Raw genomic sequence first — 13,992 nt, 5'->3', positions numbered from 1 at the left:
ATCTGTTGTCTTTGGATGGAACACACTTAGTAAACGTTGTTTTAGGAAGGAGCTTGGAAGGAGGACAGACTGGATTGACCTCTGCAGATTTGCATTACAGGATAACCAGCTCCTAGCCCAGTGTCTGTCAAATCTCATGTATATATAATCAGCACTGGGGAAAGCATGAGCAAACTCTGTCTAAAGAATGCTTTGAAAGAAGGAAGACACTGGTGGCATGTGTCTGTAAGAAAGCTGTCAAAGCCAAGAGAAGAGGCTGGGCGTCTGAGAGAGACTAGAGATAGAATCTGTGAGATGACAGAAGTCCACGCCTGACTTGAGATTTCACAAAACTCAAAGTGTTCCTTTCTCTGCCTCCCACACAGCATCAGGTACTAAGAACAGGCCAGAGATTTGTGTCTAAAATGTTTACACTCTGGTTTCATAACATGTGAATGTACTTAAAAATGGATAAGATGGTAAATTTTGTTAAGTGTATTTTACCACAATGAAAAAAAAGCTGAAAAATGTTTGTACTCTTTGACTGACAGCAATTCCACTTCTGGCCCTCTGTTATAAGGAAACAATGACAGAGATTTAGCCAAAAAATGTATGTGTGGAATGTGACAGAATGTTGACCCAGTAGAAACTGAGGCTGAACATATAAGCCTGGAATTTACTGGGCCACTGTGTTGATTGCTGTGGGGCAAATGCATAGGTCAGTTTCCCCTGAGAAATGCTCTCTGGAGGGGGCCAGCAGAGCTCAGCATTTTGTAATTACAAGAAGGGGGGAAAATCAAAAGAGAAAAGAGGACAGCCTCCTAATCATTACATCAGTTTTTCCATTGGCTAGAGATTTTGGATTGTTACTAGGTTACATCCTACACGCAAGAATCTGGGTTAAGGGTTACAGGAAGCATTCTAGGTTACTTTATTACTTTTTCTGGTGCCTGTATGTATGGCTTAAGTTAAACTGGCTTTATGATAACATTTTTCAGGACATACAGATGACTGCTGGCTTTTCCCAGATTTCCCATATTACATGTTAGGACAGTGTTCAGTTCTGTGATTATAACATTATTGCAATGTCTTTTTAAAAAAAAATAATGCCCAATTTTCCGAGTTTGCTAGAGAACCTTTTTAAATTCACTGTCAGTTCTATTCACTGAAAAGAGAGTCCTTAACTATAACTCAAAACTTTTATTCTTTCAGGATGACTGTGGGAATCTTTGCACATTGTACCTTCTGTTTGAAAGTTAAATACTTACCTCGTCAGCAGAAGAAAAAGCTGCAAACTGACATTAAGGAAAATGGTGGAAAGTTTTCCTTTTTGTTAAATCCTCAGGTATTGTCTCATAAACTATCATGTGATAGACGTTGTGCTTTCCGGGAATACGGTCATGGTTAGACGAGTAAGCAGAGGAGACTGGGGACGGGGAGCGTGAGCTGAGGCAGGAGGAACCGTGACATCCCCCACTGGGAGGCTGGGCCAGGAGAGGCCGAGGAGGCCAGTGCCCAACCCCTCTCCTCCCAGTTCTGGAGCTGCAGGACAATCCTGTATGCCCTGCGAATCTGATATTACTAGAGCACAGCTGAAGACGTAAAGAAGCTCTGAGGGCTGGCTAGTTAGCTCAATTGGTTACAGCACAGCCTTCTATCCCCGAGGTCGCAGGTTTGGATCCTCATACTGTTAGCCACGGGTGAGGGGAGGAGATTTGAGACCAACCACATCTATTCTTGAAGGAGAAAAGTCATAGTGTACAGCATTTGCAAAAAGTCATATAGTGCACAGCATTTGCAAAAAGCGCACTTCAATCGCTCACCAGTATGTCAACACTGCAGTGACACCTGTTAAGTGTGGCTCCTGGGGGCAGAGAGAAAAACATGCAGAGTAAACTGATCTTTGTGGTGCATGTTTTATTAGTTTAAAGGCTGATGGAAACTACCTTTTCTCTCTTGAAATGAACTGTAGGCCTGACAGTTTAGGTATAGAATTTCACAGCTGGATGAAATCTTGGAAATAATAAAGGCTAACTTTTTTTTTTTTTTTTTTAAAGATGACCGGTAAGGGGATCTTAACCCTTAACTTGGTGTTGTCAGCACCATGCTCAGCCAGTGAGCGAACCGGCCATCCCTATATGGGATCCAAACCCAGGGCCTTGGTGTTATCAGCACCGCTCTCTCCCGAGTGAGCCATGGGCCGGCCCCTAACTTCTTTTTTAACCACCTCGCTGTAAGAAGTAAAAATTGAAGTTCAAAGGCACAAGGTCCCAGGCCTGCCCGCCCCTGTGACTCAGCCTGCCTCTCCCTGGGGCAGCTCTGGCGCTTGGCCACAGCGAGCCCCATCTGTGCTGTGAAGTGCGTTCGACTGCCGTGAAATCACAAATGGAATGTCCCTGTTTACCTCCAGTTCAGACAGAATTGCATGTACTTCCCTCAGAGGTCTTTCCTCACTTGCCTGTCTCACCAAATTTGTGGGTGGATGAATAGTTCATACCTGTTCTACCTTCTCAGTTTGTCTTCTGAGTGGTAAATTGCCAACATGATCTCTCCTTTTTAGAAACTCTCACATACTGTGAGTGCAAACTGAAAGTTATTTTGCTGATATAAACATTTGAGATGTGCCTACCAGCTATATGTAATGATGAGGAATGATCTCCAGGATCAGTTGTTAGGTGGAAAAGCAAGTACAGAAGAATGTGGATAGCATGCTGCTGTGTGTGCTTGCGTGTGTGTTGTCTGCATAGAACAGCTCTAGAAGAGAACATGAGGAAGACGTTACAGCAAACAGGTGCCTCTGGAAGAGGAACTGAGAATAACTATGAGGAAGAAGTTAACATATCATTATTATTTTAGTTTTTAGATATTCAACTGTGCGTGTACTATTTATTCAAAACTAAATTAATAAAATTACAAATTAACAAATTAAAATAGATAATCATGAATACACTTTGAACCTCCCATTGCACTCCTAAGGAAATTATTGAACAAGTGCACAAAGATATGTACATGAAGGTGTTAATCCGGCATTGTTTATATTAGTGAAAATTTGGAAATAACCTCTAGTGTTGGTTAACCATTTATGGTACATCTGTAACCATACTTGTTAAAAACTGTTGAATTTAAAATTTTTTATATAACTAGAAATTGTATTATTTATAAGCTTTTTAGAAATCGGAGAAAAATTAATTACAAACTACCTTAAAACAAGACTTTTTAAGGGTGAAAATTACAGATATAAATAATGTATTTAAAAAATTTTTTCACTAATGCATAAAAGATTGACTCTTTTTTTTCTTAGTGCACACATATAATCTTAGACAATGCTAATGTTCTGAGTCAGTATCAACTGAACTGTATCCAAAAGAACCACATTCATATTGCAAGCCCAGATTTTATATGGGAATCTATCAAAGAAAGGAGACTCGTGGATATAAACAATTATGATCCTAATAAGTCACTGAACATCATGACACCTCCTGAACAAAAGGCAAGCAGTTCTGGTAAGCATTTTATAGCAAGCACTTAATATATTATAGATACTAGAGTAAACATTTGGGTTTGTCATAAGTTTTATATACAAAGAACTGTCCAGAAATATTTTTTTTAAATTAAGCATCTTATAACCTCAGAAAGTGGGCAGAAACAATAAAGCACTAAAGACTACTTTAGCAATAGAAATAGATTTCTTAATATCCAGTCTAGTGTGGTCAGATTCAAAATGACTACAAAAGCACTGATAATCTCAGAAAATTTGATTGTAATTTTAATTGGGAGGGGAAGAACCTTTATGTTAAAAAATATTACCAAACTTAATGATTGTAGAAATGTTGCGACCAGCATTTTGCAAAAGAAGTTCTTTGCTAAAGAAGATGATCTCCCTAAAAGAAACATATCTCCTTTCTAAACCCAGATTTTATTTTGGAATCTGAGTCACATCATGAGTCACATCAAAAATCAAGCAGTTCTGATAAATATTAACTTATAATAAACGTTTTGGTAGAGAGAAGCTTCTTTAGACAAGCATTTGTCCAGAAATGCTGATACTGTCATCAGACTTTCTCAGAAAATGACAGCTAAAACAGAAATAGGCAGGCTAGGAGACCCCTTTCACATTGAAAACATATTATTCAACATCCAGAATAATCCACTCATATTCAGAACTACTACAACTTCACTGATGATCTTTTCCTACTTGTATTGTCCTTAGATTACCAATAACTCACTGGACAGCTAAAATTTAAGGACAGCTGAAAAAACAATAGCATGGCAAAAATGGTCCACATTAAAGAATCTTAACAATTCCAGCAGTTAGACTGACTAATTATAATAAACCTTGGAGCAGTAAACAAGTCTTTTGTTTGTTTTAATTCTAGAAGTGAAAATAGATGATCCATTCCTGGACAGTGCCACAGAGAAGGACAACACTGTGGAACTCACTAAGTAATCTACTTGTGATCCTTAAGACTACAGAGTTTGCAAAATCTTTTATAAACTTCACAGTTTAAAATAGTACTTGTAGACTTTTGAAGTATTTTATTTTGCTTATCTAACTCTTTATTAGTTTTTTTTATTTAAGACTTTTTACTTCAACTAGTATAGTGATAATTATTTTTATCTTTTCAGTATTATATGAGGTTGAACGTAATTATTAGATTAATTGATTTTAAAGAAGAAAAACCACCATCAATGAGATTTGGTCAGGCTGCTGATTCTGTTACTTTACCAAGCAGCCTTTAGGGTAAAGATGGTTCATTACTCTTTACTTGATATTTTCAAAAATGGAAATAACAACAACTTTCCTCAAATGGATTATGTGAGTCTAAGGTCCCATGTGGTTTCTTAAGACATACCCCAAACTGCGGTGTTAATTGGGCATCACGTTCGGTTTTATTTTATTTGCTAAAAGCACTGTTAAAAGAGTACAAAATCCAAAGTGAGAAATATGAATTATGAGAAGTCTGACTCATTTATTTTAAAGAGTTGATTGTAGTCAGAGAAGAGTAACATGGCTTCTAAGTGTTGAAGCCCAAGGTGGAGGCCTGCGGCGATCCTTGGCGTGTGGGGCTCTGCACTCCTGCCCCGCAGCCCACACATGCACAGCGCGGGCAGCCAGCCACGCCTCAGGCCCAGGGGACTCCAGCTCCTTTCACTCGAGCATGTAACCATTCCTAGAATATCTTACGGAGGCATTAGGGACTCATACTGTATTTTGTAAGGAATTAGGAGATCTCCAAGAAGAATTTTATATAATTCTGTGTAGCCTAATAATCCATTTTAATGTCAAAATTTTAATTTTACAAATTTCAGGTTTTGTACAGAGAATGTTGAAATTCCTCATTTTCCTCAAGATTTTGAAGTTGCAAAATATGACAGCTTGGAAAAAGTAAGAGTTTCTGATTTATATTTATGAAAAAAAAAGTTTGAATTTCTTCTTGGTGTTTTTGGTGTTAGACCATTTTCTCATTGTTTTGAAAAATTATGCATGTCCTGAATATCATATATCCCTTAAAATATGAGTTGATTTTTAATTGTTAAGAAAATATTTGTTTAAAATTTAATGTTTAATATTTTAATGTTTTTATTACGGAAATAATGTATGCTCATAGTAAAAATTTTAAACAGTACAACATATTAATATGGCATTTGTGAGGAAAATAGAATAGTTTGATCAGGCCCCCTGCCTCAGGTCCGGTTGGGTGTGGTGTAGCACATTCCTTGTAAGTAAGTTGTGTGTGGGTGGAAATAGTGCTGCATGGGCAGTGGCTGTGGAGAGCTTGCATCTAAAAATAGAGCATGTTTACTTTGCTGGCAGCTGCTTAGTTTTTCTTTGGACTTTGCTGGTAGCAGTTGAGTTTCTGAGTTCCTTTGTGGACTGCCTAGCTCTTAGACGTGTATGTGTGCTGAATAAAGACTACTCTTTCTTCAACCAAGACTCCAAGGACCTTTTTTCCTGTTACCTAGCTCATAGACCTGCGTGTGAAGAGTTTGTGACCCAGTCTGGACAATGTGCTTGAGGGGTCTGTGCCCATTTTTTAACACATCTGAGAGCTAGGCAGTCCACAGAGAAACTCAAAAGTCAACTGCTACCAGCAAAGTCCACTGAAAAACTGAGAACTTAACTGCCAGCAGAGTAAACATGCTCTATTTTTAGACTTGAGCTCTGTCCTCTAGCTGCTTGACAAACTCTAGCACACACAATAGCAACAAACTAAAAAGATACATTGGCACTCATGCAGACTAACTCCACTCACACACAACTTGTTTACAAGGAATGTGCTGTACCACTCCCAACTGTAGGCGAGGGGGCCTGATTAAGTTATTCTATTTTCCTCTCAGCTCCAGACCCAGCCCTAGCTCTACAGCATTAAAAATCAAAGTCCTCCTCCCTGTTATGAACAGTTTCTTGTATTTGAAAAGGGTCAATTTGACACCAAGTATTTATGCTTTGCTGAATTTCCATTCCTTTTACATTAAAGAGAAAAACAAAAAACTTTTCTTTGACAAAATCACACAAACGAAAATCAACACTAGCCTTTAGATATTTTAATAAAATATAATTTGAAAATAACATTTCCTTCTGTGATAAAGAAAACATGAAAAGCAGTGCAGTATAACAAACATATACAAATATACTTATAGTAGAAATACAGGAGGGAAGAATACCAGAATATTAATAGTGATTATTTATCTGTAGTGGGATTTCAGGTGGTTTTTATTTTCATCTTGGTACTTTTTTGTATTTTCTCTATTATATCTGTAATGAACATATATTACTTTGTAATTATAACCAGAATTTTCAGCTGGCATGCACAGTTCATCATTCCCCTAGTGCAGCTTCTGAAAGCAGCCCTGTTTTCCAGGTGGGGGCAGAGGGCATCCAAGAAACTGCCGTGGTGGAGTTGCGCTGCTCCCGGGACCCCGGGGACCGTCCGTTTCTGATATCGGCACACTTCCTTCTGGCTGACGGTGTGCAGGTAATGCTGTTTATATTGATTCCTGTGTTTCTCCACTCCTGTCTATAGTTTCCTTAAAATTAGTCAATGAACCAGGGAACCTGCTAACCTTTTACTTCTTACCTGGTGTCTTAGCTCGGGCAATTGTAACAAATACCACAGACTGGGTGGCTCAAACAAGAGACATTATTTCTCACAGCACTAGGGCCTGGAAGTCCCAGATCCAAGTGCAGCAAGGTTGGTTTTTTCTATGGCCTCTCTTCTTGGCTTGCAGAAGGCTGTCTTCTCCCTTTGTCTTCACATGACCTTTTCTCTGTGTCTCCATGTCTCCTCTTATAAGGACACCAGTCACATTGGATCAGGGCCAACCCTTATGACCTCATTTAACTTAATTACTTCTTTAAAGGTCCTTCCTCCAAGTACAGTCCCATTCTGAAGTACCTGGGGTGTTAGGACTTTAGCATATGAGTGGGGGGGGGAGCACAGTTAAGCCCATAACACCTGGTAAAGAGTTTTGCAAGGCAGAAATGTCTTCTCTTTTGGAGTGTGGGAGGTGAGGACTGCACCCCCTGACTGGAGCAGCATGGGGTCTGCCCAAGGAGAATATCATAGGGTACAGGGCATATAGGGTTCCTGCTCTTGTTCCACATCACTTATGGAATATCTTCCTAATGTGTGCACCTCTAAAAGCAATCTGTTAATATGTTTCACTAAGCACCTGCTATGTACCTAGCAATCTGCTAGGGCCAGGACCCAAAGAGAAAATGCTTCACACTCTGACCCCCAGAAATCACCATCTGGAAGGAAACAACACATTCATCGTTGCAATCCACTGTACAGTTCTGATACTGAAGTGTATATAAAGTTAACTACTTATAATGTTTTGATAGCCTACTGTTACGTAGCAGGCTATGTAACTGTTTGGTTAGGTATGTCCTGCATTCACTTAACGAAAAAATTCTCATATAAGTGGACATGTGCAGTTCAGACTCATGTTGTACAAGGGTCAACTGTAAACTATATTTTGTGGAGGATTTCCTAGTTTAGGTAAAAAGTAAGTAAAAATCAAAGTTTTTTTTTTTGTTGAAAAAGAAAACTGCTTATGCCAACCTGTCCCTTCCTGGGTGCCTTCCACCCGTGGGAAGCCTGAGTCTCTTTGGGTGAACTGGATTTGTTAAGAGATGCCTGGGGCTGGCCGGTTAGCTCAGTTGATTAGAACACAGTGTTATAACACCAACGTCAAGGGTTCAGATCCCCATACCAGCCAGCTGCCCTCCCCCTCAAAAAAGAAGAGAAGCCTGTCCACCTTGATAGAAGTGATCCTGACTTAATCAGCAACGAGACAGCCATTCTGTAGAAGAGGATTTTCCAGCTTGCCTTTTTCCTTAGTAAAAGCATTTTGATGGAAGTCTTCCAAAATGTTGTATAACTCTACTTCCTTAAATGAAGTGACTTGAACGTGCACTTCTCTTTTCTGTCACCTCTCCCCCAGGGTGACAGAGACACAAAGGATTACTCAAAACCCATTTTTCCAGAGCAGTGAGAGGCCCAGAAGGGGTTAATTCCAGGGGAATTAACCAAGAGAGAAGGAATTCCTGGGAAATAACCCCAAACTAGGTTTTCTCTCCTTTTTTATTGTCCAGGCAAGAAAGTTACAGCAAAGAACACAGGTGGTTAATCAGTCATAGTGAAAACATAAACAAAGTGGCTACATGACAATTTTCATTAAGGCAGGTGCAACTTAAAAATAGTTTAAGCAATTTACCATCAAAGAAGTCATAAAACTAAGCTACCCTGACATACAAAAGAACCAATGAGATAATCACTATGGCAACACTTAGTTCCCTAGGAAACTTAAAGAAACAGCTGAACGTGAAATGTGAAACCAACCACTAATTGGCAGGGTAGCCTTGAAGCTTTTAGCACACATATTTTTTCATCATTAGGTTTAGCTGCACCAAGGACATTTTCCCTTAGAGCAAGCACTTTTGCTGTGTTAAAATTTTCATATCCACACCAGAGACTTTTTAGTCCTGTGAAAGTTTTCTGTTTTTTCCCAAGCTTAGCATTTCTATGTGCAATACTAAAAAGTTAGGCCATTCCCTAAACAACAGGATTTGGTCCTGCTAAGAACTAAGGACTGTGGTCCTACTAAACAACAGCCTGATCTAAGGACTGTGGTCCTGCTAATCTAAGGGTTAAAGCCCTGTGATGTTAGTATCCTCCACACTTTTCCAAGTTTGAGGTGTCCTGCAGCCATACTCTGGGAGGGCAGCTTATCAGTATCAAGAGCGCATGGCTTCCGCTGGGGCTGTATACCCCAGAACCAAGGTTGTGGCTAACACCTGCAAGGATGCCAGGCTTCCTAGCTGGGGCAAGTTTTCCCATATTCTCTGGGGTTAATCTTACTATGCCACTTACTACAGGGGCAGGGATTTCCAAGAAGAGCAGAAAATGCTACATCCGAGGCAGCTCAGAGTGAGGAAGGAATTTGTGCCTTTGCAAAAGACCCTAACCCTGGGCCTTTAACATTGTTTGCACAACCTAATAGTTTTCCTGCTTTTCTCTGTGCTGGAAGCCAGCATTTCGTTTTGACTGTGTGCCTGTCTCGAACAATACATCCTTTCTCAGGTATTTTTCTTTTCTTCCCCTCCCTCAATTTATTTTTCTCACTGCCAGAAAGCTGGAAAGCCAGCCTTCAAAGCTAACTAGGACAGTGTGCAAAGTAAGAGTCTGTAGGTTGTGAGTGGACACTCAAGTGGCTCCATGCTGAATCAAAAGGTCTTCACTGTCTGCTGTGCTTGCTTGGGCTTACCCTGTTCCAGGTTTCAGCTGTTTTGCGAAGAATTGAAGATTTAAATATTCTTTCTTTGAAAAAGACTAGTTTCTGGGCCGAGCCCGTGGCGCACTTGGGAGGGTGCGGCGCTGGGAGCGCGGCAGCACTCCCGCCGCGGGTTCGGATCCTATGTAGGGATGACCGGTGCGCTCACAGCGCTCACTGGCTGAGCGTGGTGCGGCTGGTCTCAAAAAGGACAAAAAAAAAAAGAAAAGAAAAAGACTAGTTTCTAAACTTCATGGCAGGGATCTAATGCCTTATTCACGTTTAGTACATAGTAGGTGTTTGATAAAGATGGCTACGTTAATAAGTTACTGTTCCTTTGCTGTGTACTGTAATTCGCAGACTAGAAGAGAGTTTGCTGTAAAGAAAACCTCTGCAGATGCAAGCGAATACTATGAAATTTACATGGACAAACTGAAGAAACAGGGATTTCTACTAAGAGAACATTTTACACCAGAAGCAACCCAATTAGCATCTGAAAAATTGCAAGCAGTAAGATTGATTTGTACATGTTGTTTTGTGTTATTGATTGAATATTTTTAGTAGACGTGTTTTCTTTATTGCAAGTAAAAAATTGGCAGGAGAGAAGAGGAGGAGTTAAGAGGAAAGGTGAGCCCACAGAGGCATGGAAGCTGAGTGGGGAGAGAGTTCCAGGACAAGCCACTTTATTTCAGCAGCTGACCCTCGCACTTTTGAAAGATTACTTTATAACCTAGGTCACAAATCAAGGGTCTTTAGCCCTTGTATCGAATGCCACTGACAGTCCTAAAGCTTACAAGGTGAAGGAAGGCAAGCAGAAAGAGAAAATAGGAAGAAAAGAGGGGGAAAAGGGGAATCAGAGGAGAGTTCACGGAGGAGGTGGAGGGAGAGCCGGGCAGAGAGGGGCCGAGGGCATTACAGCTGCCTGGCTGAGGTGACTCTCCTATGCTGTAATTCATTATTTCTTCTCAGGCCTTTGTTCATTGGCCTGTGTTAGTTTTAAACAAACTTGCTCACATGGTGACTCTTTGGTAGTGTTTCTTTGTTATTTCATTGTTCCAGTTGCTTTTGGAGGAGCTCATACTTTCATGCCCTCTGAGTCAGGAGGTGAGCGATTTGGTGGAGATGGTTTGGGTGGAAGCTCTGGGCCACCTGGAGCACATGCTTCTCAAGCCGGTGAACAGGATCAGCCTCAACGATGTAAGTCAAGTGTGTTGCTGAAACAAAACATGACAAACCTGTTTCCTGGTTTATTAGCTTAAGTAATAGCACTTATTTGCACACTCGGCCGATTGCTCTGGAATTCATTCCTGACCGTTCTTTCCTCGTACCCTGAAATAAGGGAACATGAAGAGCACTGAGGGGAAAATAAGCCTCCGAGATAACTAGACATCCTTGTCTATGAAATGTCAGCTGCAGAAGCTGGTCACGTAGGCTTCGGTGTGGCAGTGAGAGGCCTGGTCCTCTGGGCTGAGAGGCATGTGTGGTCTTGGACCCAGTGAGGTGCCCAGACCCTTACCTGCTTCCATCCTGTGCCTTCTGACCATCTTATGGAAGGCACGCACTCTTCCAGCACCCCAGAAAATGCTCTTCTCCTCCTGATTATGTGAAGTTGCAGTTGAAAGAGCAAATGAGAGAGGATGTCCCCATGACTATAACTTGCACAACTGTGTTGTCGTATTAAAATAATACAGACACTTCCTCTGTGGAATTAAACTAATTTACCTCAGGGAGAAAAAGGTTTCCTGCGAAAAAGTCCATGAAGTACTTGTGTAATTGGAAACAGTCTGGTGGGTTTTGTTTCTAGTTTGATGCTAACATCTTTCTAAACTTCTCATGTGAAAAGCAAGTCTCCTACAGTTGCATTAGTGTTCCTGTCTCTGTATGTTTATACACGTACACATGTACACATATGTAGAGAAATGCATGACTCCAGTTCTTTCCCCTAGTTAAGCTGAGCCCAGTTTGGAAAGAATCCTCACAGCATCATTGTCACCACTGAGAATCGTTTCCAACTAAGATCAACATCTGCTTCATGGCAGCTGTCCAGTAGAAAACTGAGAGTGCAACATGTCCAACGATTATTGTAGATATTTTTGTATATGTTCCTTCACTTCTGTGATTATCAAGATTTGGTTTTGATAAACATATATGGTCTTCTGTTTAAAGGTGAGCAAGGCAGAGGGGATTCTCCTTCTAGTAAAGGCAGCACTGAAAAATGGAGAAACAGCAGGACAGTTGCAGAAGATGATGACTGAATTCTACAGATTAATACCTCACAAAGTCCCAACAACTGAAGAAGTGAACCTGAGACTGTTAGCTAAGAAAGAAGACCTCTGCCAGGTAAACCTCTGAAATAGAGAATTCAATTTAAAATATGTTAAGGGTGGTATTTAAAAATCTGATGAATAAGTAACACTGAATCACAAAAGTTGTCTCCAGAGTTGTGCTGAAGAATAAATTGTTGAGCCATTTTAGAATGCTCTGGGTCCTTATGGAAGTTTCCTAAACCATATTCCCAAACGTGCATATGTTGGCATAGTGATACAAGTGCAGAGATATGTTAGAATTGCTACCTTGTAAAAGTAATTTTCCATATCCTAAGATGAGTTAGGATTCTCTGCAGAAGAAACAGAAAACTGCAACTCACTTAAACAGGACGCTGAGGACATTTATGACCCTACCAAATAAGAAGTCCACTTGTGGGGTGACTGCTGGCCCAGGTAACCCCATGACTCGGTTTATCAGTATTATCATCAGGGTCCCAGCCTCTTTTCTCTCTGTACTTCCTGCAAAGTGACAGCTCCACGCTCAGCTCAGCTCCGTCATGATCAGCGCAAGGCTGCAGTAGTTCATAGCATCCGCTCTGGAATATTTTTGTGTATGTCTCATAGAGGAAGCCTCTGGTAGACTCATACTTCTTTGCTCAGAACTGAGGCACGTGCACATTCCTAAACCACTCACTGGCGAGGAGAATGGAATTACTGCTCAGAAATGGGCCATCTCCCCTGAGCTGCAGGGAGGGAGCAGGGCTCAGTTAACTAAAAGGAAGACAGCTGCTGTGGCCACCCACCCTGGACAAGGCTGCAATCACTCTCTGGGTCTGATTCACCTCATATGTGTGCAGTGGGACTGGGATGAGATCAGAGACCTGTAACCTAGACTTCAGAGAAGTTTGTAGATGTGAAATTTTGCATGTTTTGGGGAAACGACAGCTTTCAATGGATTCCCAGAGGAGTCTGTAATCCACAATAAGTGAAGGACCAGTAGGTGAGAAGATAGACCTTTCCAAATTTCACATCCCATAATTTACCTAACACTAGCCATAAAGAATCTCAGTCATCACTTTGGCTAAGAGGGAATGTATGGTGACCATGTAAATACTTTTTAATTTAAATTTATAGTTTGAATACATAATACATCTGCATGACTCAAAAGTAAAAATTATATTAAAAAGATATACTCAGAGAAATCTCTATTCTACCCTGACCCTGCCACCCTGTTCCCCTCCCCCAGTCCTATAGGTAACTTTTTATTCATTTCTTTTTGTCTTTGCAGAGTTTCTTTATGCAAATAATTATAGAAACATATATTCTTATTTTTCTCATATTTATCTAAAAAGTACTGTAGTATCTTTGCTGTTCTGCATCTTGCTTTTCTCAATATATCCTCTGCATAGAGCTAACCTGCATTCTAGTATCCCACTGTGGGGATGTGCCATATTGTGTAGATATGTCCTGTTGCCAGACATTTGTTTCATTCATTCATTCATTCAGTTAATTAATTAATTTTTCCGATATACAATGTGGTTGATTATTGTTGCCCATTACAGAAACCTCCCTCCCTCCTCCCTCTCCCCCCTCCCACCCAACAATGTCCTTTCTGTTTGCTTGTCATACCAACTTCAAGGAATTGTAGTTGTTATGTCTTCTTCCCCCCCACCCGCAGTGTGTGTGTGTGTGTGAATTAATTTATTTATTTTTAGCTCCCACCAATAAGTGAGAACATGTGGTATTTCTCTTTCTGTGCCTGACTTGTTCCATTTAATATAATTCTCTCTAGGTCCATCCATGTTGCTGCAAATGGCAGTATTTCATTCGTTTTTATAGCTGAGTAGTATTCCATTGTGTAGATAAACCACATTTTCCACATTCACTCATCCAATGATGGACATTTGGGCTGGTTCCAACTCTCGGCTATTGGAAAGAGTGCTGCGATGAACATTGGGGAACAGGTATA

At 40.5% G+C, this 13,992-nt stretch overlaps 1 protein-coding gene across 1 annotated transcript in view; it reads left to right on the top strand.

Moving 5' to 3' along the window:
- Positions 1-1,192: 1,192 nt before the first annotated feature.
- PARP4 (poly (ADP-ribose) polymerase family, member 4) overlaps positions 1,193-13,992 on the top strand; it is a 118,858-nt gene continuing 106,058 nt past the window's right edge. Inside the window, exons 1-8 of the mRNA XM_008569095.1 lie at positions 1,193-1,324; positions 3,281-3,482; positions 4,356-4,422; positions 5,290-5,365; positions 6,843-6,956; positions 10,117-10,266; positions 10,816-10,953; positions 11,923-12,096. Of these exons, the coding sequence (XP_008567317.1) occupies positions 1,193-1,324; positions 3,281-3,482; positions 4,356-4,422; positions 5,290-5,365; positions 6,843-6,956; positions 10,117-10,266; positions 10,816-10,953; positions 11,923-12,096 (1,053 nt within the window). The remainder of the gene's footprint in view (positions 1,325-3,280; positions 3,483-4,355; positions 4,423-5,289; positions 5,366-6,842; positions 6,957-10,116; positions 10,267-10,815; positions 10,954-11,922; positions 12,097-13,992) is intronic.

Source organism: Galeopterus variegatus, unplaced genomic scaffold (genome assembly GCF_000696425.1).
Source record: "Galeopterus variegatus unplaced genomic scaffold, G_variegatus-3.0.2 Scaffold465, whole genome shotgun sequence".
Taxonomy (NCBI): Eukaryota; Metazoa; Chordata; class Mammalia; order Dermoptera; family Cynocephalidae; genus Galeopterus; species Galeopterus variegatus.
This window is presented reverse-complemented; position numbering and strand designations above follow the sequence as displayed.